Consider the following 26,068-nt stretch of genomic DNA (forward strand, 5'->3'; position numbering starts at 1 on the left):
TATATATATATATATATATAAAATGGTTGGGGATGTAACTCAGTGTTCAAGTGCCCCTGGGTTAAACCCTTGGTAAAGAGAGAGAGAGAGAGAGAGAGAGAGAGAAAGAGAAAAAGAGAAAGAAAGAAAGAAAAAGAGAGAGAGAAAGGAAGGAAGGGAGGGAGGGAGGGAGGGAGGGAGGAAGAGAGAGAGAGAAAAGAAAAATCAGAGTCTATGATCTTTTACCATATCATATGCTGATTTATATGCTTGTATATGCATCATAAATGGGTTATGGTAGACCCTTTGACCATTAAAATGCAAAGGAAACCTGATTAGATTTATTATATTGTATTGAACTGAATCAAATGTGACTGTAAATGAATATAAACCAAAGAACTTATCCTGAAATTTTTATTACTAATAGGAGAAATGTTTTCTCCATTTTTTTCATTTGTATCCTAACATTAATATTAATGTATTCTATTTAAGAAGAAAAAAGTTCTCGATCTTTGTTTTATATGTCTTGTTATTATTGCTTAGAGAGTTTAGAAGGATTATACCAACCTCTGTACTGAGCCTAAATTATCAGCATTTTCTACAGTCATTTTCTGCCACACAATTGAAACTTACCAGCATGCTAGCCACTCGCTCCTTTAATGTTTCTTTAATGAACCTTGCATTCCTCTGTGGCCAAACTAGGAATGCTAATTTTGATTTGATAAAATGAATTTATAAATTTACTAATTGAACACTAGCAATTTTGCCCAATGCTTGAGAATATCTGTAAACATTGCACTCTTCCTGCTAGGCTACCCCATTTTGCTCCATTCATGTCACTCTTTATTTGTATCTGATGCTACCAGCACTCAATTTCTAACTGTTGTCACCTTTTCCACATGTTCATTCCTTGCTGCCATTGATTCTCCTCCATTCCATCTCTACACTTCTGCTTATGTGGTTCATCTACACCCCAGCCTCCTAAAAAGGCTCTGGATTATGTTCAAGATCATTCTTCTGGTGTTTCCAATGAGGTAAAAGGAAATTATTCTCTCTTTTTCAGATTTCTCCCTTAGAGCCTGTTACTGTGATTCTGAACACCCATGTTTTACAATTCACTGTAGTGCCTAAGCTAGTTTTGAAAAACCTATCTTTGTATCATTGTGCTGTATCTAGGATCATTGCCTAGACATTAATTATACTACAGACATTGGCTATTTCTAATTTCTACATGAAGAATCATTCCAGTCATAACTATCAGTTAAGCTATTCAGCGCAGACTTGGTATTCAGCAGCATGAAAATAAAAAATCAAAATCATTGTCATATTAGTGCATATATTAACCACTGTTTTTCTTAGCCTGTGGAAAATAGAATTAGCAAACTTCTCAGAGCCACTTCATCATCATGCTTACAAAATTTAGATTCTTAAGTTTTCAGAAGCCTATGTACCACATTTGCCTAATATTTATTTTTTGATTCCTTCATTTTCCTAAATACTCAAAACTTATGGATTTTAGTATCAGTCAAGAATAGGGATGACAAATATGTGTTATGTGTGTTATAACTTACCAGTTTTATACCCTTGACAGACACCACTAATTCTCTCAACACTATAATCCAGGCAGACACTATAACAGATCATCCCAGGCACATAGATGAAATTGACTTGAAATATCTATCAAGAACACTTCAAACAGTCAACTAGATGAAAAATTTAGGCCATGTAATGTAAATTTTTATTTGAAATAGGCAAAGAGATTATTGAAAAAAATAGAAAATATCTTTAGACAAAAGCATTTTTCCCTACTGTCTACAAAGAAAACAGAAAATTATTTTGGAAATCAAATAAAGGCCTTACTAGAAGACAGAAGGAAAAATGGCACTGCTCGGTAGCCAATGGCCGTATAAAAACCTCTGTGAGAACTCTTAGGAGTAGCTAGGATGAAAGCAAACAGAATAAACCAATTTTCACACAGTATTTGCTTTATGGTCTTAAGTGAATATAACACTTAATAAATATCTTATTTCTATTGAAATTTTAAAATTAAATATGTGCAAATAAAAACAAAACTAATGTTGCAGGAGGTACTACTGACACATAGAGGTGATCACTGGAATTGCAGGCATAGAGTCTCAGAAGGAAATTCCCAATTTTCTAGAGCTTTAATTTGCAATCCAAAATTATTTTCCCCATAGAAGGCATCAGAGTGTGTGTCAAAGCAGGGGAGTGACCATGATATTTATATATCAAACCAAAAGTAAAATGGAATAATCAGGAACCTTCTGGATTACTGAATTCAGTTATTTTTTAAGATTTATGTTTTGTAGCAGACATATACTCTAAAAACATCTAATAAAACAAGCAATTCTATTCTATATGCTATGTTACCTTTATGTATGATTAAAGGGTATCATTTCAACTTTTAAACAACTCAAGAATTGATTTGGAAATTCTATTTAGTCAGATATTTCTAGGCTAAGTATCATGTCCAGCTCACCCAGTTTTTAGTAAATAAAAGTACAGTGCAACAATTTTGAGAAATATGTCCAAAAATCACCTGATAATATGGTGGGGGGGGGACTATCACTGATCACTCAGACTTCATGTTTGTGCTCTTTCCTTTAAACCACACTTTTTACCATTTCCAAGGGATATATATAAGAGCTCAATCCTTTTAGAAATAAATTTACTTAGTACAATTTTCATTAACTGTTGAATTTTTGTGAAGTGAGTTCAAATAATTAACATTTCACAGTAGTTCATGGACATAAAAATATTTAAAAATTTCATTTTATGCATTCTAAAATGTTATGATAATGGCAAAAAATCACTTAAAATTCAGTTTCTGTTCTTAAACTATTTGTCACTCTCTCTTTGGGATTGAGAGGAATGTTGATTGATTTTAGTAGCATATTAACTATGTTATCAATATAAGATCATGGTTTGTCAGAATGTAATAAAACACTCCAATAATGTATCTAGACTTTGTTTTTAATGCCATTTTGTATAACATTTCTAGTATATATATAAATTGATTTGATATTCATTACCTTAGCTACCATTTATCAAGAGTCTGGTATATGTCATGAATAAATCTTTTTTATTCTCCCAGTACTGGGGATTGAACCCGTGGCTGAAGTATGCTAGGCAAGTCAACAACCAAGCTACATCCCCAACGTTTTTTGTTTTGTTTTGTTTTGAGACAGGGTCTGCTAAATTGCTCAGACTGGCCTCAAACTTGCCATCCCTCTGCCTCAGCTTCCCAAGTAGCTGGGATTACAGGCATGTACCATTGTACCCAGCTAGCAACATACTTTTTAATCCTTAAATATAACTGAAAAACTAACATTGATGAAGAATTGTTACCAGATTTTAAACAAAGTTTAATCACATCATTCTTAACAGAAAGAAAGTTTCAATATCTACTCTTCATTAAAACTACCATCTAGGTGTGATAAAATAATGACTATATGTAAACAATAGATCATAATAAGTCAAATGGATTGCTTTTTTCTGTATAGAATTTTTATTTTAGGACAGATATCATTCTTACAATTATGGGTACAAGTTTTTCTCTTAGTCACAGATGCTTTACCTTATAATGTGATACTGAACCTTCTCTGACTATACACAGAATCAAAAACTGGTTTTAGCTTATTTGAAAGTGAAAATCATCACAGGAAAAATAATTGCAGGTTTCTGCAATAATACTAGGTACAATCAATTTATCAGTTCTTACACTCTGTTTTATTTCACATTACAATAGTGTTTAGACTCATCATAAATTGGCATTCTAAAATTTATGATCTCTTCAGGGATGTTCAAAAGTGTTTTGAATTTGACCCCACTTGATGATCAACAGTGTATTATTGTGTCCCAAGAAAACCTTGATCCTCACAGATGACAGTATCCAGCAGCTCTGGTGTTACTCTTCTGCACACATGTAGAATTAATAGTTATAAACTATAATATAAGTATGTGGTTTTATTTTTTTTACTTGTTTTCTTGCTTTCTTATTTACTTTCTGTTTTTCTACCTTCCCAGTATCTGATTCAGAGTTCAGTAAATTAAAACAATCATGAAAACTTATCAGGCTAGTGTACCATATTTTCCTAATTTCATATTTATTTAAAAACTAGGAATCAAAGCATTTTCTAGGAACTAAACATATTAGAATATAATTTTTTTGGCCCAAAAGGAGAAAGAAATATTCTCTGGTCAAGAAACATTTTTATTTGTCTCTAGGTAAAATTCCATTCTCTTTCAATGAAATAAAATTAAATTAATATATTAGTTACAAAAGCAACTTTATAGTTACTTATAAGGGGACTTGTCAGATTGACCTACATAAACAATTGTACAGTTAAATATTAATATTTCAATTGACTAATTGATGTTAATTTCCAAATTAACAGAAAACAGAGTTATAGAAATTATTTGTTAAGTGGGGTTAACATGTGTAGGTCTTCAATATTCTGGTAAAATATTTTCATGTAATAGGAATTTAAAATTAAAATTTTCAAATCTTACCTTTCTGGCTAACATTTTAAAATTTCCATATAGACAAAAATTTCAAATTAGAATTTCAGTTTTTTCATCAAACTAAACTAAAATTTGTTTGATCATAAATAGCATTTACTATGACCAAAGTCATATAAATGTGGTATACATTTCCCTATGCATGCTACACATTGTCACCCTCAGTCCCATCTTGTACTGTCACCTCCAAGATTTGGGAGCTCAATACTAATCCTCTCTTGCCTTTCAGATACTTCAACAATAATCACAATGGGTGGCCATGGGAAATGGGAACTTAATAATCTATCATTTTTGCTTAGTATCGATTTTATTGTACTCTACAGAATAAACTTTTTAAAAAGTTATATTTTGATTCATTAGATCATTTATTTTAAACTAACACTGAACTTACTTAGATCTGTACCTGACTGAAATTCCAGGTAGTTTAGTTTAATTTCAAATCAAATACTGTGGATTTCATTGAAATGTCAGATCTTTGTTGACAGAGGAAAGATATCTCAAGTTCTGCTTGATGACAACAACAAAATTATAAAGAATGCTTATATTGTGTAAAAATCGAATAATGACTGCAAATATATTTTTAAACATAGTAGACATTTTCTACTTACAGTCAATCAGTAGGCAGCTTTCTGAACTTAATATTACAGAATAACTTTAGCTCTTTATTCAGTTCAGCATTCCTGAGGAAACATTATTGATTCTTCTTTTTCCCCATGTAATGAACACTTGGGCTGTAGATAACTTGAAATTACAACAAGAAATGCAATACACTTTCTCAGAAGAGAAAGTATATACGAAAAGTGAAGCTCAGGTTGCATGACTTCTATTTGGGAAGACATTTTTATTCTCCTTATAAATGGTACTTTTAATCTCAATATTTGTAATACTCTTTTTAAATTACCTAATTTAATGTTGACAGACAAATGAAATTTGCCATGGTAATGATTGTCATGAAGCTTTTGTTCTATTTTAACAGGCCTCCATATACCAGTCTATAGACAGAAGCCTGGAAAGGCCTGCTAGGTAAGAATCCCATGACATTGACAACCAGAATATTCTATGCCAGTGGTTTCTTTTTCAATGGTAATTATGTATTATTTGCTCTTATTTTAAGTACCATCTCATGAATTTAATTTTGGCATCAGTTTTATATGATCATATTCAAGAATTTATAAAATTTAAGTGAAATAATTCTGGATTCCTTCACAGATTGATATATTCTTCCCTTCCCTATCTCAGCCCGCTTTTCTTTCCTTTTCATAAGTATTATACATAACTCATTTTTAATGTTGTTAAGCAATATTTATGATAATTATTTTAAAAATTTATAAATTAGTAACTCTTACATACATATTTGTTAATTATACTGACCACACAAATCAGAAATTCTTTTACTAACAATACATGAAGGCTTACTGTATACTTGGCATTCTAAGTACCTAAACATATTCAATCAAAAGACAACACTGCGAGTTAAATACTGTTGTCTCCACTATATCTCTGAAGAAACTAATACTTCGGTTTAGTAACTTGCCAAGTTTACACAGCTGGAAAGGAGAGAAACAAAATAAAAAGCCTTCAGAGTCAGTCCAAAAGAAATTCTAATAAGTAGGCTTCAAATATCACACTTACTTAAAAATCTTGATGAAATTCAGTCATAGTTCAATAGCAACATTGAATATTACCAACTCCCAGCTATATTGTATCATCAACAAATAACTTTCTTTTGCTCTTCTGTAATTTTTATCAATTTAAGTAGAAAGCTCATCCAGCTACATTAATAGCACAAAGAAAGGAGCATCCAACTTCTCCTTTTATCTTTTGTATCTATATATTCACCCAAAATGTTTTAAATGTTTGAATTTTAAAGTTTTAATCTGTCCTAAGGATTGCTCTAAAGATACAGACCCTCACATGGCAGGATAGTCACAGCAAAAATATGTGTAGGAGATGGAGCCTCCTCATTAGAAAGAATGCAAATTCTGAAGTCTATTTCTGTACTTCCCAGGTGTGTGTTTGGTTTGCTCATTTATATATGTGGGGTGTACATATCAATCCCTCATAGGTTACTGGGTGGGCTAAATAAGATAAAAATGTAAATAAAGCACATAGCATCTTACTGAGCTCCATAGGAGCTATATCCAATGCTGTCACTGTTTACATAACTCTCTCCAGTGATTTGACAGACAGCATGCTGTATGATGGAGCCTGTCAATCACTAATATTCTTCTCAGACTCACAACCACAATAAAAACTCCTTGCTGTAATAGAGCATTCTATACAACAGTCCTTTCCTTTGTTTTTGCCCACCCACCCCCACCCCCCATTTGGATCTGTTCATGCTGTTGGAACTCACTAGAGAAAAGATACATTACACGTATCATAACACTGAATTTCCAGTATTGACAAAATGTTCACCATAGGAGAATTTTTATTCTAAAAGGTGATTATAAATGTATGCTCACACAAAGAAACCTGTGTATGAATGCCTATAAGCAGTCTTACTCATAATTACCAAAATTTGGTGAATGGGAAATGGTGGTACATCCATATAATGGAATATTATTCAGCCATAAAATAAATAAGCTATCAAGTGACACAAAGACATGGAAGAAACTTAGAAGTATGCTACTAAGTGAAAGAAGCCAATCTAAAAGACCACATACTGTATGATTCCTACTGTGATATCCTGGAAAGGGCAAAATGTGGAGATCATATAAAGATCTGACATCGTCAGGGGGCAGGAAGAGGAAGGGATGGATGCACAGGGGATTTTTATGTCAATAAAACTATTCTAAACTATTCTATGTGATACATTGTGAGGGACAGATATCATTATGCATTTTTTTTAAAAAATCCACAGAACATATAATCAGATGCAGCAGGAACCCTAATGTAAACTGGAGACTTTCAGTGATGAAATGTCAGGATAGGTTCATCAGTTGTAACAAATACCATAGAAGAGGTAAATAAAAACAGAAACTGGAGTGAGTATAAAGAATTCTCTATACACTGTGTTTCAGTGTCTGCAAAGGATTGGCTTGAGAACACCCCCCCATCCTCTGCCAAGGATATCATAATCTGCAGATGCCCAAGTATCTGATGTAAATGGGCATAGTATTTGCATATAATCTATGCACATCTTCCCAGAAACTTTATATTATCTCAATCATTTACAGTGTAGATTCTGTACAAATATTTGATATATTGTATTGCTTGGGATAAAAAAATGTATACATGTTAAATACAAATGCAATTTTTAAAATTCTCTCCCATCTATGGTTGGTTGAATCTGTGGATGAAGAACCCACAGATATGGAAGTCCTGTACATTCCAGTGATTTTTTTTCCCTGTAAGCCTGAAGCTGCTCTTAAAAAAAAAAAAAAAGTCTTTAAATGTTCTAAAACATGTATTTTTTAACATATGCTGTGTGTTATATATTCTTGGGGTTTTAAAATGTGTAACGCTATATATCACTACTATGTCATAGAGAATAGTTTAGAATAGTTTTTATTGCCAAAAAAATTCCCAGGGCAGCACCCTTTCTTCCATCCCTTCCTCCGCCCACCTCCTAACACCACTGATCTTTTTATTGTCCCCACATTTTACCCTTTCCAGAATATCACAGTTGGAATAAATGTCTTAAAAAGATGACTCTAAATAAATCATTTTAAATGTCAAGGAATGAGATCCTCACCATGCTGTTTTGGGGGTGCAGATTTAAGGGTTATATACCATCTTCTCTAGCACATCACATGGGCCTTTGTGGTGCATGTGCTAACTTCCACTGGGACCAGTCAAACTGATGTGATTACTTCTTTCAGTTCTGCAAGCATGGCTAGCGACTTCAGGAAACGGAGGAAGAGTGAGCCTGCAGTGGGTCCACCCAGGAGCTTGGGGGAGCAAAGTGCAAGCAGGACCAGCCCTGGTCGGGCAGACCTCCCAGGATCCAATGCCACCCTTACGAAGTCTTTCATTAGCTCTTCTCCTTCCTCCCCCTCAAGAGCAAAAGGTGAGCAATGATAAAGGAACGCACAAAAATGAACTAGTTAAAGTTTTGACCTAGACTGACAGTGAGAGCCAGGCAGTGAGAGTGATATGTGCTACCTTTTACCTACAGTGTCATAAGTGAAGTACAGTTTCAGAACAATGGCTTTCTTCCTTCCCAGACTGACTCAAGCTGGCCAGCCACTTGGGTTCACTTAAAGGACTCAGACTAGCTTCTTTTCATGCTTTCCCCCCAATATAGATATATTTTTATGAAACACATACAAAGTATCAAATAATTTGGGGGCTTATAAAGATGAAAGATGATATTTATAAGCATTAATATATAGTAAAAATTTCTAATGTTACTCTACCTAGCAAATCAATCACATTTATAAACTAATAGTTACAAACAGCAACAGAGAAAATTATTCCCTAAAAACATACATTTAAAAAAAAATCTTTAAGTAAAAAAATGCTTACTCTATTAAAGTTGGTTTTTTTAACCATTATCTCTTTATTTTGGCCAATCTTCATATATATAGTAGAGCATCCACATTCTACTGTGCAACACGGTGTTCAATTCACCTTGCAATGAGAACTGACTGGTTTTGAGCCATTATCTTAAACTTGAGAAATCAATAAGCCATTTTTCCAGATGGCCTCTATCCTCTTTGGAAAGGTAGTGAGCTAAGTATTAGAAGGGAAGAAGTCATGCTTAAGGTCCCTGGAAGGTCATTTAGTGCATCATTGCCTCTGGGACAGAAATATTTCTAAGACAGAGAGTGAGGATTGAATGAGCTCCCCTATGTCCCTCTGAACCTTCAGCTATAACCAAATCTGGAGCTGTTGGACTCTCCTCCAGTATCTTGGAGCTGACAAGAGACAAGCACTTTAAGATGTGTGAAGAAAATGAGCTCTAACAGAAAGTTCTATAAAATAGATTCAGCCACGTCACCAATTGTAGGCACTACAGCCAGTGCCACATTTAGAGCTGATCAGTAGCTGTGGAGATGGCTGCCCTGTGCACAGCGGGGACCCAAGCCTTCCAAGGCCTAGTGAAGTTGTGAGTAGGACCCAGCTGTTCCAGGAGAATGAGCCCCATTCCTTGTACCTTTACTCAGATAAGTAGATGTGCCTTTACCAGATTCTACTCATTTGTGCAAACAAATATCTTAAGGTAACAAGTAGGTTATGAAATGCACTGATTCATTATTCTTGGATACTATCCAGAACGTTAAAAGGTTTCTGATGAATTTAAATATTTGTTTAATAGTAGGGAGTGTTAAATTAACTTCCTTTCCCAAATACTACATATCTACTTAATGTGCTTATCTACTTTTAAAGAACTTGGGGAAGATCATAAGTCATGATTTGTTAATATTTTCCTGTACTAGGTTTTATTTCTAAAAACAAAACATCCTTAGATGTAATTTTGCCTCTTGTTTATTAGCTAATTTGGCAAAGAAAAAGAAAAGAATATTTCCGTAGTTGTTCCAAACTGAGATCAGGTTTAGCTTTCTCTTATCAAATTTCAAACAATAAAAAAAAAACCTCCCCCAGAAAAGAAGCATGATATAATTAATGAAAGTTTTACATTATATCCAGTTATCTTTATGAGAACAATGTGTCTAATAGGAGATTGAAGGTTAGCAATTAAAGAGATAAATTACTTTATCTAAAGAGTCTCTCACTATTTTTTTTTCCTTGGAAAAAAATTGCTAACAATAGTTCACAGCATTTTTATTTTTTTTACTTTGGAAAATATAATGTTTTCTATCCAAATGCTCATAAAAATTGTTTATAAGAGTTAAGAGAATATCAATTAATGTAAGTTATAAATCACTTCTTACCCTATTGTAAATTATGAACCTCAAATCCTGTCCCTCTTAAATTGATTAAGTTCACAACAACTTGGCCATCAGTTGTTAATCCTCGAAGTTACTACTACCAGGTCATGCTATTAGCTTAAGAGATAGAATTGTATTTTTGGCATACCCTTTGGCAGAAAGATATATTCATTAAGAAATAGAAATGGGTGTATATACTACATCAGTTACTTGTTACACATGGTTTAAATGGCTCTAAAATTTGCAAAGCTGAATTCATTGAAAAGGTATTATTTTGCCTTAGGCTTTTTTTTCTCTAAAGTTGAAGCTACATGTGTTAACAGTCACTGTCTAAGATAAACCACACTAACTGCTTTCTCTTTGCTGTGCTCTCTGATACTGACCTCCTCTCTTTGTGAACTTTTTAACTTCTCCAAATGTCTCTCTCCTGCCACGCTGCTCTGGATTAAAAGGTGGGGATGATAGCAAAATGTGTCCGTCCCTTTGCAGTTACTCAGGGATCAACGGCACCCCTTCCCCTGAGTTAGAGTACTGTAGCACTTATAGACAGCATTTGGACGTCCCACGGGATTCACAAAGGGCCATCACTTTCAAGAATGGCTGGCAGATGGCCCGGCAAAATGCAGAGATCTGGAGCAGCACTGAAGAAACAGTTTCCCCCAAAATCAAATCCCGTAGCTGTGATGATCTCCTCAATGATGACTGCGATAGCTTCCCAGACCCCCAAACCAAGTCGGAAAGTATGGGCTCCCTGTTATGTGAAGAGGACTCCAAAGAGAGCTGCCCCATGACTTGGGCTTCCCCTTACATCCAGGAGGTTCGAGGTAATGGCAGATCAAGAATCAGACACAGGGCAGCCCACAACGCCCCAGGGTTCCTAAAAATGTACAAGAAGATGCACCGCATTAACCGCAAGGATTTGATGAATTCAGAGGTCATTTGCTCTGTGAAGTCGAGAATAATGCAGTACGAAAAGGAACAGCAACACAAGGGCTTACTCCATGGATGGAGCCAGTCCTCCACCGAGGAGGTGCCCAGGGACATGGTACCCACCCGCATTTCGGAATTTGAAAAGTTGATTCAAAAATCAAAATCCATGCCAAATTTAGGAGATGAAATGTTATCTCCCGTCACCCTAGAACCACAGCAAAATGGTCTGTGTCCCAAGAGGCGATTTTCCATCGAGTCTTTGCTGGAGGAAGAAAATCAAAGCAGACACCCTTCTCAGGTGCAACGGAGCTACCAGTCTAAAACCCTGGTGCCAATCCACATCGAAGTCACCAGCGAGGAGCAACCGAGAGCCCATGTGGAATTTTCCGACAGTGACCAAGATGGAGTGGTGTCTGACCACAGTGACTATATTCATGTAGAAGGGTCATCCTTCTGCAGCGAAAGTGATTTCGATCACTTTTCGTTCACTTCCTCTGAAAGTTTCTACGGCTCCAGCCACCATCGCCACCACCATCACCACCACCACCATCACAGGCACCTCATCAGTTCCTGTAAAGGCCGATGCCCCGCGTCCTACACGAGATTTACCACAATGTTAAAACACGAAAGAGCCAAACATGAAAACATCGAGCAGCCCAGGAGACAAGAAATGGACCCTGGCCTGTCTAAACTTGCATTTCTAGTCAGCCCTGTGCCTTTCCGGAGGAAAAAGAATATGACTCCCAAAAAACAGACTGAAAAAACAAAATGTAAGGCTTCTGTATTCGAGGCTCTGGACTCCGCCCTTCAAGACATCTGTGACCAAATCAAAGCTGAGAAGAGGAGAGGAAGTTTGCCAGACAACAGTATATTGCACCGTCTTATCAGTGAGCTGCTGCCAGATATTCCTGAAAGGAATTCATCACTCCGAGCTCTGAAAAGGAGCCCCACGCACCAGCCTTTCCACCCACTGCCTCAAGATGGTGCTATTCATTGTCCCCTGTACCAGAACGATTGTAGGAGAATGCCTCACAGTGCCTCTTTCCCAGATGTGGACATCACCAACAGCTACCACCAGGACCCCGAGAGTGCACTGAGTCTCCAAGGTGGAGGAACTTTTCTTGGGTTTTCCCCTGTGGTTCAGATACTCACCTCCAGCTCTTCCATCCATTCGTCCATCCCATCGTTCCCGAGCTGTGAGAGGGACCGCTTGCATCGTTGTGTGTTGTGACGCAAATGTGTGTTGTGCAGACCTGTCTCACTGAATCTCTCTCATGTGCCCATAGTTACATTGAACTTCATGTGTGGCTTAAAGTGATCATCAGTTCACAAAAATTTACTCAGGAGCCAAAACAAATCCACATCATAGCTTAGCACGAGGCTTCCAACAACTGTTACATTGGGATGACAAATTAAGCGATTTACTTAATTAAAAGGAATACTTCAGGGCAGAAACTATCATTGAATATCAGTATCCTTCAGAGATCTCTTTTCTCTGTAAAATGAATCAAAACCAATAGTTTAATAAATAGCCTTTTATCATTTCTTATATTATTTTTAAAATTTTAAGGCATTCACAAATAATTTGCTCACTTTCTGTATAGAAGTATTATGTGAAAGCATTCAGAAAGCAAAACTGAAGGTATGAATAGTAATTGGTAGACATCTAAAGAGATTAGGATTATTTAATAATTTTCTCCCTTGAAAGGGCACAATTAGGATGAAATTTTTGTGAATGTATCTTTAAGCTGTATATCTAAATGTCCTATTTCCATCGATCAGTGTATTCATTTTCTTTTCCATTACTTTATTTATTTTTCATTATTTACTTACTTTTGCTATAACAAAATTTGAATTAGACTAGGTTAAAAGTGACTCAACTCCCTTTACATAGATAACTTTAAAGTGGCAACACAAGGACAAATAGCAATTCAAATGCAGACTTTTTGAAGTTTACATAACTTAAAAAGCACAGGGTGTTTTTAATATTTGTATCAAATTCTTTTTTAAAATTTTAAAGTACATCTGCTTACTATGTAAATTTTAAGAGACTAGAGTGAACATTTCAGGCTGAAACTTTGGATGTCAATAGAGAACTTTGTATACACTAGGTACTACAAAGTGCTGCACATACATAACCTAGTTAAAACTGGCACAAACCAATGGGATAGGTGTTGTCAAAACCATTATTTTACAGTTGAGGAAATTGAAGCCCAGAGAAGGCAAGCAGCTTGCCCAAGTTTACACAGATGTGGAGTTAACAGAAAGGGGACTCAAACTCCTAATATTCAGGAGTTCATAATAGAAAATATAATTTCCATAGTCAAAAAGCACATAATTTAAGTTTCACATTGATGTAGCTTGTTAGTTATTATACCACAAATTTATTTACTTTACTATTTATCTTTTTTCATTCATATTATACAGCATGCTTCTAAAACAATAAATAGGAATTTTTAAAATCAGTTTTTACAATTTGAAATTTTCCAAGAATTGTTCTAATTTTTTTAATAAATTAGTTAATCTCTAGTTTTCTAATATTCTGATGTAATTATCTTTCAATATTTTTGTGCAGATACATTATTGAAACACAATTTGACAGAGCTTTGAGATACATATTATTACTTATTTGTTCTTTAATGAAATAGTCACTTTACAATTATGTTTAGGCCAAGCAAGAAATAGTTTATATTCCATGGGTTGTAAAGTTAAATTTTGAATTTATAATCATGAAAGTGTCATGTTAATAAAAGTATGTTAGCTTACAATGTAAAATATACTCCACATAATCTTGTTGTATAAATGAAAATAACTAGTTAAGTTATACCTGAAATATTTGTGGCCGCATCACCTTTCTAAAACTAAAAACTTTGGAACTTACAACTCAGAATTTATCCTCATCCATCATGCAACTGACACCATTTGTAGGAATTTAATTCTTCTATATAGTCTAAGTAGCTGAATCCTCCAAACAATGTTTTCTTCTTATGGGTCTGCAGTTTAAATTATTTCACAAAAGGATAAAATAAATTTTATTTTTAATGCTTCTTGTGAGTTAATATAACTAAAATTAGTAAAGGAACAAGAAAAAGAACTGACAACTTTTGACCCAGTTAACACTGGTAAAATTCTATGAACAGACTACTGGAACACTTTCAACCTTTAGTTACATTTCCACATATAAGTCACATAAATGTGTAAGGTATAAGAAAATATTAAGGAACATTTGCAGTCATAATTTTGTAATGCAATTATTTATACTTTTCTAAGGTGAACAAAACCCCTCAATATTTCATAAGCAATTTGATAACTAATATGAGTTCACTTATCCCTTTTGTAATTTATCAGCTGAGCCCAAAGAAAGGTATAAATAAAGAAAATGACATAAGACTCAAGTATTTAAAAACAGAGGAAGAGAGAAGGGACATTACTATATCTTGTCATCAACATACTTTCTTTGATTTTTATCTCTTTTTCATTTCTGCCTTCTTAAAATGTTGTTCCCCAAAATGTTTCTGTTTCCACAAATTGTTGTTACTTTCAAATACTCCAGCCACTGTAGACCTTATGATGTTAATTATAGATTGGCAGCAAAGAGAATAGAAATAGTAAGTATTAAAAATTTTTTGATATGGAAAATTTCTATAATTATGAATCACCTACACCAGGTGCTACAGTATAATTAATCAGCAATGTCAAAATTTTATTTACATATTTATGATTATAATAACCCTGCTACCTCAAATATTATTCCTTTTGAAATGTTCTTGTTTTGGGGTATCTTACATTACAACTTTCTATTTACCAAATTTGGGGGCAATTATAGTTGGCATGTGGGAAAATGGGTGAAAAGTCAACTTTTAATGAAGTGGATACTCACTCTGACGGGTCCTGTCCTTTCCAATAGACCGCGAGTCTCCCAGAAGTTACTCATCCACTTTGACTGACTTGGGGAGAAGTACGCCAAGAGAAAGAAGAGCAACTCCAGAAAAAGAGGTAGTTGGTGAATTAGCGCTGTAGTCTTTTCTCCCATGACCTACTTGATAAAGCACTTGCCAGCCACACTTACATCCAAAACCAATAAAGAACTCAGACTGAATCATGAAAATAACAAACTAGAAAGTTTTCCTGGGAGCCTGAAATAAGACTACAACAGTTTGCATTCTGACCCTAGCTGCAGTTCTTCCCTGGTTGTGACCAGCTTTGGCAGTGAGGCCTCCCTAGGTCTTGAGCTGACACTCATGAAGTAACAGTTGAGGTCTGAAAGAGCCCTGAACTGAGCTGCCTTGTGGAATGAGGGGGTTTCCTATGCACCATTTCCTGGCCTACTAGATCTAGGAGGCAGCCCTAGGTCAGCTGTGTTGCAAATCAATAATGACCACATAAATCATTCTTTGCTGGCTTACTTTGTTGGAGAGGATCCCTGTTGGGAAGGGGGGGACAAATGAAAAAAAAAAAAAAAAACCCTTAATCAACTAGTTCTAATGACACTGCTCTTGGGAACAATGTACCAACTGATTCTTTGTCCATGGCTCAGCCAGGGCTAGAGCTATTGCTCCTAACTGCCCTGGAGACAGGTGGACTTGATGGAAACTGAAAGCTGGTCTTAGACTGGCAGCCACTGCAGAACTTACAAGTATCTGATATAGTCCAGCAGTGTGAATCCTTGTGAAGTCAGGAATTGTCTGAGTTTCCTGAAGTTTGTTAGAATCACAGGGAAAGAGAATAGAAGGAAAGGATTATTGGTTACTGGGGAAGAAGCCAATGTTGCTAATGATACGGTACAGGATGACTCAGGTAGATTCCAGGGGTCCAAAGTTTCAGGCTGGGCACAGGTCAGAGCACATCATGACTAAAAGATGAACAGCTGGTTGAGTGTGCTGAAGGATTCCTGAACCCTTCTGGAGACACAGGATGATTGTGACTCTACTTTCAACCACTAACTAACCTCTCCATGATAATTGGGCTAATATTTCTTGGCTGACATGTTAATTAGCAGTAAAAGGGGTGATGACTTCCTTCATGTCTTTTGGTCCTTTTATTATGATTCAAAGTTTCTTCAGTCCATAGTGACCTGCCACAGTGATCCCAGGAAAAACCTTTGCAATAGCTAAAGTTACACCTAGGTCAGGATCTTCTGTGGGCGTCTTATTATCCTATTATCACATTAATTTACCATAGTTCCTAATTTGAAATAAGACAGTGAAGAGGCCAGCTATTATATTGCTCTTATAACTTAAATCTAAATGCAGAACTAATGGATTTATTTGTAAATTGCATATAGGATGTACATCATATATGTTTAATCATTCCTTGAGGTTTTATATTGCATGTGAAACTATTCTCTTACAGGAAATCCGAATTTTAAGTTGGTGCTAACTGTTTACCATTCTTTTCAGAAATTGCCTGCTAAAGCTGTTTATGATTTTAAGGCTCAGACATCTAAGTAAGTCAAATAAGTGTTCTTCGTATGATTTAAGTTGTCTTTAATTTATGCTAGTAAGAGATAAATGTTGAAATGGGATGTGAAACAAGCAAGACCTGATTCCCAATTCCAAAATCCACTAATTAACTGGTTCCTTCAGAATTATTAATTGCATTGTAATTTTCCTATGATTTATATCATTTCAAAAGCATTTCTTAAGTTATAAGTGAAGTCCGGGAATTTGCAAAGAAAATCCTCACCTAACAGAGCTTGACAGATTTTTTACACATGGGAATTTTATTTACAAAATACAGATCTAATGAGGGTGTGGGTCTTAAGAATAATTGCTGTGCATCAAGGAAAAGACCATTTAAACATCTCTCTTCCAGGGAGTTGTCATTTAAGAAAGGAGATACTGTCTACATCCTCAGGAAAATTGATCAAAATTGGTATGAGGGAGAGCACCATGGAAGAGTGGGCATTTTTCCAATCTCATACGTGGAGGTGGGTCCTTCTCCCTTCCCTCCTTGAGGGTAGAGGTTTCACCGGTCACCATAAATTCAGGAATAAATTACTCTTTTTCTTTATAGAAACTCATACCTCCTGAAAAAGCACAGCCTGCAAGACCACCACCCCCAGCCCAGCCAGGAGAGATTGGAGAAGCTATAGCCAAATACAATTTCAATGCAGACACCAACGTGGAGCTCTCACTGAGAAAGGTAACCCAGATATTTTCTTTATAGGTGCTTTGGAAAAGATTGTATATTCTTTTTTTTTTTACATTTATTTTTTAGGTGTAGAAGGACACAACACAATGCCTTTATTTTTATGTGGTGCTGAGGATCGAACATGGGTCCCGCCCATGCCAGGCAAGCGCTCCACAGCTGAGCCACAATCCCAGCCCTTGTATATTCTTAAAACTGAAATAGGTTATTTTCTTCCTTAGATATTTTTGTGTTGTCTCCATTTTCTGTAAGAAATTCTTGAGACTTCCTAGAGTTAGTGTCCTTCCAGAGGCACCACCCTGTAGGATACAGAACTCTCAGATTCCCTCTGTGACTTAGTCTGGGAAGCAGGGACCCAAATCCTCTTCAGGGGGTGGGTGCATCTCTGAATATCAAGAAGTTATACATGCAGGACTTCAAAAGGAGAAAGCACTCTAATACACTTCAAAATATTCTGTTACCTTATTATTCAATTTTTTAAATGTGTCCAATACTTATTTTCCTCCATCTTCAAATCGAGGATGACCCTCAAGATCCTTCCTTTCTGGGAGAAACTCTTTTTCAAGAGTCATCTCTGGGGTTAGGGTTGTGGCTCAGGGGTAGAATGCTTGCCTAGCACACGTGAGGCACTGGTTCAATCCTCAGCACCACATTAAAAAAAAAAAATGAAGAGCCATCTATGCTTCTTTGACATGCTTCCTTGACGTCTTCTCTGGGCCTGATCCAAATTTCTCTAGCAACCTACCAATACTGAAGTCTCTTCTTAACATTATCTCTTTTCACTTGCCACTCCACATAGTTAAGAATGTTAAATGAACTATTTTTATTATTTGCTGGACAATGACATACATGTGTTTGAGGTGACCACTTCTTCATACAATACAGAGAAATAGTAGTATTAATCAGAATGGTCTGGAACCTCCCAGGCCTGCTGGGTGGAATCCTGCTCCAGATGCAATGAAGTTCTGGGCCTGGGAGAACCTCATTTCATTCTCTCATTTCAGTCCTAATTCTGCATCATCAGCTGATTCTCTGCTAGCCTCCCAGCATTACATGTACTGTATTATCTTCAGTTTCTTATTTTAAAAAAAGGCTTTCTAAGTACATCTCATAGCTCACATGATAGCCTGGTGACTGCGTGTTCTTGATGTATTAGAAAATCAGGGCAATATTAAGACTTGGGGAGATTCATTTTTCATCATTAAGTTCTACTCATTGATGGTAGGACATGTTAAATAAACCATCCAGCACTTTGACAAAAAGAGAACCTTTAATTACGTAGCACTTGAAGTATGGCTTCCTACTGTCCTGAAGCTATTTAACCAATGTCACTTCCACCACTCTTTCAGATGCAGTTGTCTAAACTTCTGTATGTGCAGATGCAGGTTTGTGGCTTAACAGTAGCCTGCCTACTTAGTTCTGGGCCATGTGTGGTTTTGAGACAAAATTTAAATTAGGATCGATGGCATTGGCTTGGTCACTGCAGGAAGAGCAATCATGAATGTAGACAGTTCTATCACTGCACAAGCCAAAGACTCTATTCAAATATTTAAGGCCCAGTATGGCGCGGCCACCAGTCAGAAAGGATGCTGGCATGACACAGTCCTGACACAGCCGGGTGATTTCAGTCCTGGCCACAGCTGTGGATATTCTAGGGTTCTCTCTTTGCCCCTGTCTTTTGCATTCACTCTTTGTCCCTACTTAGGACACATAGATTAAAGAAGAAAAATGGTGTGCTATTCTACTTGATCCCTTCCTGAGGACAATTTCTGCAACCCATTCCAGACATACTTTCTGAAACTTTTCCTGAAGAAGCTCATTCCTTTGAATTTGACAAAGATAGCATGCTGCTACTGTCATTAAAACATTACCTTTAAATTAGTCTGCTTTTTGAAATAACTCATTGCACACAGTACCAGTATGAAACATATATAAGCGTATCCACAACCACCAAGCATCCTTAGGGAAGATTCTAAGTTATGAATGGATGGTTTAGTTGCATGAATGTCAATAATTTGTTTTTTTTTCTAGTAAGACCTTTCTTGCATTCCCCTAATTAAGCAAAACCTAGAAGTTTAAAACTTTCCCAAGTGTAAAACTTGTTAATTAAGAAACAATAGCAGTTATGCATTTAATATTTTTGCGTGCCTATTTATAATGCATTTTCTTAATGTTCATTACAGGGAGATAGAATTATTCTTCTTAAAAGAGTTGATCAAAACTGGTATGAAGGTAAAATTCCAGGAACCAACAGACAAGGCATCTTCCCTGTTTCCTATGTAGAAGTCATCAAGAAGAATACAAAAGGTGCTGAGGAATACCCTGACCCTCCAATACCCCACAGCTATTCTAGTGACAGAATCCACAGCTTAAGTTCCAATAAGGTAAGAAGATATTCTGTCATATGAATGAATATTCGGTCATTTTAAATTTGGGAGCTGGGAGTAAGATAACTAGTATGTGATTTTAGGACATTAGATCAGACTATCACATCCATTGCAAAGATGGGATTTATGTACTCTGATTCCACACATGTGAGTGCCATTTAATCTTTCTCAAATAGGTGCTAGCATAAAGGGTTAATGCTTGCTTTTTGCTAATTTTGTTTTCAAGTTAAAATGTTGAAAGAGAAAACATTAGTATCATAAAACCTTGTATGATATTTATCTATATTTCTTATATATATTCTTAAACTTTATTTTTTCTGAAGTTTGATTTTATATAAATATAAATTTTGTATCATATGATACATTATTTTATATGCAGATACAATTACAATTTATATATATAAATATTTATTAATATATACAACATAAAATTCCATGTATATCCCAAGATGGTGTATCTCAAGAACATATGGTTATTAGATTGACAAAAATCTCATTCAAATCTTTATAGAAAAAGAACGAAGTAATTCTTTTAAAAATTAGAGACTGTAATTTGGCTTATTAGTTTGAATAAAAATGTTGTAGATTATTAGAAGTCTTCAAATTTATTCATTAGTTTGGGGGCAAGTATATGCCAATTCTACTATTTCCTTTGAGCTAGTAGCTGAAGATTATTATCTATCTCCATATGCAATTTATTTTTTTAGTTTCTCTTTTAGTTGTACATACTTTTAGGGTTCATTTTGACACAATTATATGAGTGTGGAATATCAATATGCAATTTAAAAGAGACTCTACTTCCTGAATTCGTTAACAAGTAAAAGCTGTCCTCCTACTGTCTTTACTCACAATGTGAATTTTTTTCTTATTTTTCTGTTGAATTATAATGTATTCTTCTTTATGGATGGTAATTTGGGGTTTCTTTCTCCTTTTAATTGACTTCAAAATATAAACTTTTCAATTGCCAAAGAATTGTTTCCAAAATACTGTTAAATACTTGCCAACATTTTCAAAAATTATTGTTACATAATTTATTGTTTTGCTTGAGATCAAGGCTAGGATGTAGAAAAGTAAACCATCTAGAGTTAGCAAAATAAAACAGCATATCAGCCATTATGAAATCGTGAAGTATATGCAATGCAAGATCATTTCAAGGTCATGTCCCCAGAAACTTAAACTACTCCTGAAAAAAGAGACTTAGGAGAATTTTAAATAAGTAAGTGATAGAATGTGTTCTTAAGAAACACCTTCTTTTAAAGGTCTAAAGGTAGGCATTTTACTCATGGTAATCCCCTTTAAAGATTGGGTTTCAGTTGTGGGTAATTACTCTCAATTCTATGTTCTTGGACAATAGTATAGCTTGGTACTATCCAGTTTTGTTTGATTGTGAGGTTTTCCAGAATCTTCCTGAGTATATTTATTTTACCACTTAGGACTTAGCATTTAGAGATCAACGTTCTTACTTCAGTAGTTCTTACTGATAAAGAGAAAAGATAAGAATCTCTATTCAAATATTTGCCTTATCCACCATCAGTGAATTTAACAAAACTGCCAGATAAATCGCAAGCAATTGTACTTTTAAATAAAATTGTATAAGGAAGAAAATCATGTACCTATACAGGTCTATTTAAAATTAAAGAACTTCCATGTCCCCTAATTAATGATAACAATATAATATTTTAGATTATAATGTTTTAATCTTTGTGAATATGATTTAAATTGGTATTTTCCATTTTTTTCTATAATACCAGGTTTTAAATAGAGGAGTACACAAATTTCATTAATAACTAATTAGTTTATTCTCATTGCTGGGAACAAAAACATTGAAAGTTTATGTCCATAATTTGAAAGAAATACTTACTGGTTTCATTTCAACTGGGGATCCATGCTATGATATTACTGGCTTTATGGAGGAAAATTCCCAATAGCGTTGCACTGAGTTATTTTCAGGAAGAGAAATGTTAGATATTTTCAAATGATGAGACTCAAAGTGATGTCACGTCTTTTATTTTCTAACTGATATTTACAAATAGGAGCTCATTAATGATTTTCAAATCACCCTTTGACAATTTTAAATGATGTTTCTTGACATAGTATCTCTACCTTAGGGGAGACTCGAATGTAAGTTGATATTATTTCTGATATTTTCGCTTTTAGTACAATAGAATCCCATTAGAAAGAAAGCAGAATACTTGTATGACTTTTGTATTATGGGTACATTTTTGTGATATAGGTATTCTGAAATACCTAACAACTTTTGATATAACCAAGTCCATGGTACAGCTAAGCACTTTTAACTGTTTACTTATAAATAGATGACTATGGTCATAATGGCACTTATAATAGTAGTAGCAGATAGCAATAGTAATAGTGGTGTAATGTAGTATAATGATAGTAATGATGATAAGGAATTTAAAGATCCTTCTTTCTCACCCAAATAATAATCCTATCCATAAAAGAGAGTCAGAAGTAGTTATCTTGAATTATTGTGAGTTTCAAAGACTTTCAAAATCTAATTATTAAAAACTTTTGTTATATATACTAAAGACCATAAAATAGAACTCTAAACAATAAATGAACTTCTATAGACTCTCAAATAAGACTTAGGTAATTTATATGTTGTTGAAAATTCAGCATCTGTGGGTTGGGGGTGTAGTTCAGTAGTAGAGCACTTAAAATTCAACACCTACAGGGCTTAACAGGAATGTATTTCCACACAGTTCACATGTACAGGCTCACTTTATATCAAGTGCTAAGCAGCTTAGAGTACCCTGTAATAACATGCTCAGATGAGTTTTATGAGACTTTGTGCCATTTTTGGTACTCCTTGATGAAACGACATCATATTTCTTTTTTTTTTTAAAGAAAAACTAAATAAATTCATCTAATGACCCATTCCTATTATAAGCCACAGAAATCAAAAGTTAGGTGGGAGTTTGATGTGTACTTACACATACTAAGGCCTAAGGTCCTAGAGTCCTTGCTGCATGTGTGAAGTATTATCCTGAACAATCGACTAGAAAGTGCATCTCCAGAATCTTTCTTGAAATTTTTTTTCCAAACAAGTCATCTACTTGGAAAGCACTAAAGCATCAGAATCTCTCAAAGCTTTTATATGTATAGCATATAGCACGTTTTCTTGTCCATCTCAGATAGATCAATGTATGAGACATTGCTAAGCAAGAACTTCTAGAACTATTTTTCATGAACTTGCACAAAAATTCAAATTTACCATTTTGTTTAAATATCCAAAATACATCAGTAATATTAAGATATATATACATTAAGATTAAGCTTCATAAATTATACTCCCTTGGGCTTATATAAAATGTCAAGCCTCGGAGGCAGAATAGGAGACAAGCAGAAGTTTATTCCATTAGCATCTTCTTCTTTTCTGTGTAAACAGTTACTTTGGATATTTTTTTAAATTTGAAGCAGTAGTTATATGAATTCAATTTATTCTGGTTATGGGTTTCTGTTCTTGAAACGTATTTTTGGAACTTATTCATTTAGAAATATGTTCATGTATAATGGTCCATAATACTTCATGTGATGTATCATAATGACCTTGAAAACATGAGTAAGGAAGTCTTGAGAGTTCAAAAGATTGGGCAATGCCTAAGGAAGCAAGAACAGTAGATAAACTTAAGGAATAAAACACACAAAAAACCCCTTAGCTGTTGGTTCTCATTTTACATTAACATTTTCCACAATAACTTTGAATCACAGTTTAAAAGACTGAATATCATCTAAATGAAGTACACTATTAAATTAAATCTCTTAAAGGTTTTGATGTCTGTCCTCATACTCTCTATGACCACTTTATCTTCTCATGTAACACAATCTTTTCCAAAACTAGTAGTGTTTTATTGTTCAAGTTGCTTTCTTAAGTTAGCATAAATGGATTGTATGTATTTAAATTTCAAGACAATTTCTTCTAATCTAGGTATATTCCAAATATCTTAAATCCATGTCCATGTTACAACATAGACTAATTTTTATATTCATTACCATACCTTTACTGCATTTCTCTGTCTCTATGTTCTTACTCATTATTATTATTTTATTTGCCTATTTTTTTTAACTTTATAATCCCTGCTCATTTCTAAGTTGGCTTCCAGCGAACCAGCCCTTCCTTCCATGCACAAAGCTTCACCTGGCTCAGACAAAGGAGCCTTCCAGAGAAATGGCCAGGAGTGGTTGTCCCCGACAGAGGGGTGTCCACTAGCAAACTCTTTGTCCCCAACACCATCTTCTTTTCTGGACAACTTCTTGGATGAATTAGAAAAGTTTAGCGCTCTAACCTTACCAGGTGACCAAGCCAAACCAAATGGCCTGGAGGAGATCATCCTTGAAATTAAGGAGGAGCCTCCTGTCCTCCTTCCATTGCCTTCAGCATCCCTAGCTGCTGACTCACGTCACTCTCTGTCACCTTTCTCCCACTTGAACGTGACCCCAGTTGCAGCCCAGCCTTACAGTACAATGCCACTTCAGGATCCCATAAAGACCACTGGAGACAAGTTTGCAGATCGGAAGAAAATGAAAAGAGGCTTTTCAGACCCTGAAAGGGTTCTTGAAGTACTGGGTGATAAATTTGTGTCCTCTGCATGTACCAATGTGGGTTCCTTGCCTGAAACCCTCCCTGTCATTGGAGAGGAAGATGAGGAAATCTGTGAGGGGGTTGTGTCAGGCATCCAGAGGTGGCCAACAGAATCTCAAGAACAAGGTGTCTTGTGGTGTGGCCATGATGGCACAGAGGTGACACCAGAGCTGCACATTGAAGAGGAGGAAGAGAAGGAGAAACTTGGCTGCTTAAAATATCCAGTAGGCATCCCCACAGATCCTAGGATCTCTAAGGAAGACAGCAAAGCAACAAAATCCAGTCATGAGGTATTTAACTTTGCCTAACAACCCAACAACTAACCAGGCTTACTGCACTGAGCTAGGATAGTTAATTACATTAGTAAATACCTACTGATACTGCCTCAACAGGTTTCATTACAAAGAGAACAAGCACTGTGTGAGTCAGGGTGGAAGAATGAATGAAAACACTCCATATTTTACTAAAATGGTGCAAATATATAATTCCAGCACCAGATTATTTCTTTATGAGTATAAATTCACATTTTAAAAGTCTTTTTAGGGGCTGGGGTTGTGGCTCAGCGGTAGAGTACTTGCCTCGCACATAGGGGACCCTGGGTTCAATCCTCAGCACCACATAAAAATAAATAAATAAAAATAAAGGTATTGTCCAACTACAACTAAAAAATACATATTTTAAAAAAGTCTTTGTAATATGTAACTTTTATAATTTTCCAAGTTTAATAACAATAGCTAATGTTGAAGCTCTTACTGTCCGACAGTTTTCTAAACATTCTACATCTTTAATTTTTGAAACCCAGTGAGATGGGAAATATTATTATCTGCACTATATAGATGAGAAAGCGAATGCAAAGACAGATCATCCCAATTCCAAGATGAAAGAACAGTAGACCACATCTCTCATAGGATGGCACTTTGCAAAAAAGTAAAATAACATAAAATATAACTTTATATTTTATAATAATATAAAATAAATAAAAAGACAAATAGTCCTTCCATCATTTTTTTACTTTTCTGGAGAGGTCGTTGTCTTCAAGTTGGTAACTACTTAAGAATTATGTTCCGCAACTTCTTCATACAAACAAAGGATATCAACCAACAGCGTTAATCACAAAGAGAGAAAATTCCCTAAAACATTCATGTGTACACTTTTCTCTCTTTTTTAAAAATAAATTAAATGTGTATTCTGCTAGTAAAAAATAAAGTATAATTACTTGCAAGTACTGAAACTATAAAATAAAAAGAAAGGTTCATAATATGCTTCTATGCCAATCATTTTTTTCATGATTCCTCTATTTCCAAAATAAAAACTCTGCCATGCTTACCTTTGAATAAAACAGACACACTACTTCATCAATCACAGAGAGAATTCACTAAATTAAACATGTTTCTAAGGGAGCTACTTAATAACTAATTTTCCCTTCAATATAATCAGTATTAAGATGTTTTTAGGTAAGTGGCTCAATTCACAGGCTATCTGCCTGCTGCAAACAGTACACCAGGCTTGGCATATGCCTTATGGGGGGAGCCCAGTAGCCAGTTCACATCACACAGAGAGATCATCACTTCCCTTGTTTCATAACAAAGTGATACTTAGAGTTTGTGACCTACTCTCCAAGCAAGTTACAAAGGGTCATTACA

At 35.1% G+C, this 26,068-nt stretch overlaps 1 protein-coding gene across 37 annotated transcripts in view; it reads left to right on the top strand.

Moving 5' to 3' along the window:
- The window catches only part of Sorbs2 (sorbin and SH3 domain containing 2), a 202,409-nt gene that overhangs the window by 158,858 nt on the left and 17,483 nt on the right, over nt 1–26,068 (top strand). For 13 of the 37 annotated variants that reach the window (XM_048791862.1, XM_048791863.1, XM_048791866.1 and 10 more), the window contains 8 exons: nt 957–1,013; nt 5,498–5,544; nt 8,346–8,533; nt 15,196–15,284; nt 16,688–16,734; nt 17,103–17,217; nt 17,304–17,432; nt 19,622–19,822. In XM_048791862.1, coding sequence (XP_048647819.1) covers nt 957–1,013; nt 5,498–5,544; nt 8,346–8,533; nt 15,196–15,284; nt 16,688–16,734; nt 17,103–17,217; nt 17,304–17,432; nt 19,622–19,822 — 873 coding nt within the window. Of the gene's footprint in view, nt 1–956; nt 1,014–5,497; nt 5,545–8,345; nt 8,534–10,810; nt 12,395–15,195; nt 15,285–16,687; nt 16,735–17,102; nt 17,218–17,303; nt 17,433–19,621; nt 19,823–23,935; nt 24,716–26,068 lie in introns of all 37 variants that reach the window. The other 24 variants (XM_048791853.1, XM_048791856.1, XM_048791852.1 and 21 more) reach the window with 6 other exon arrangements.

Source organism: Marmota marmota, unplaced genomic scaffold (assembly GCF_001458135.2).
Source record: "Marmota marmota marmota unplaced genomic scaffold, marMar, whole genome shotgun sequence".
In the NCBI taxonomy this organism is placed as follows: Eukaryota; Metazoa; Chordata; class Mammalia; order Rodentia; family Sciuridae; genus Marmota; species Marmota marmota.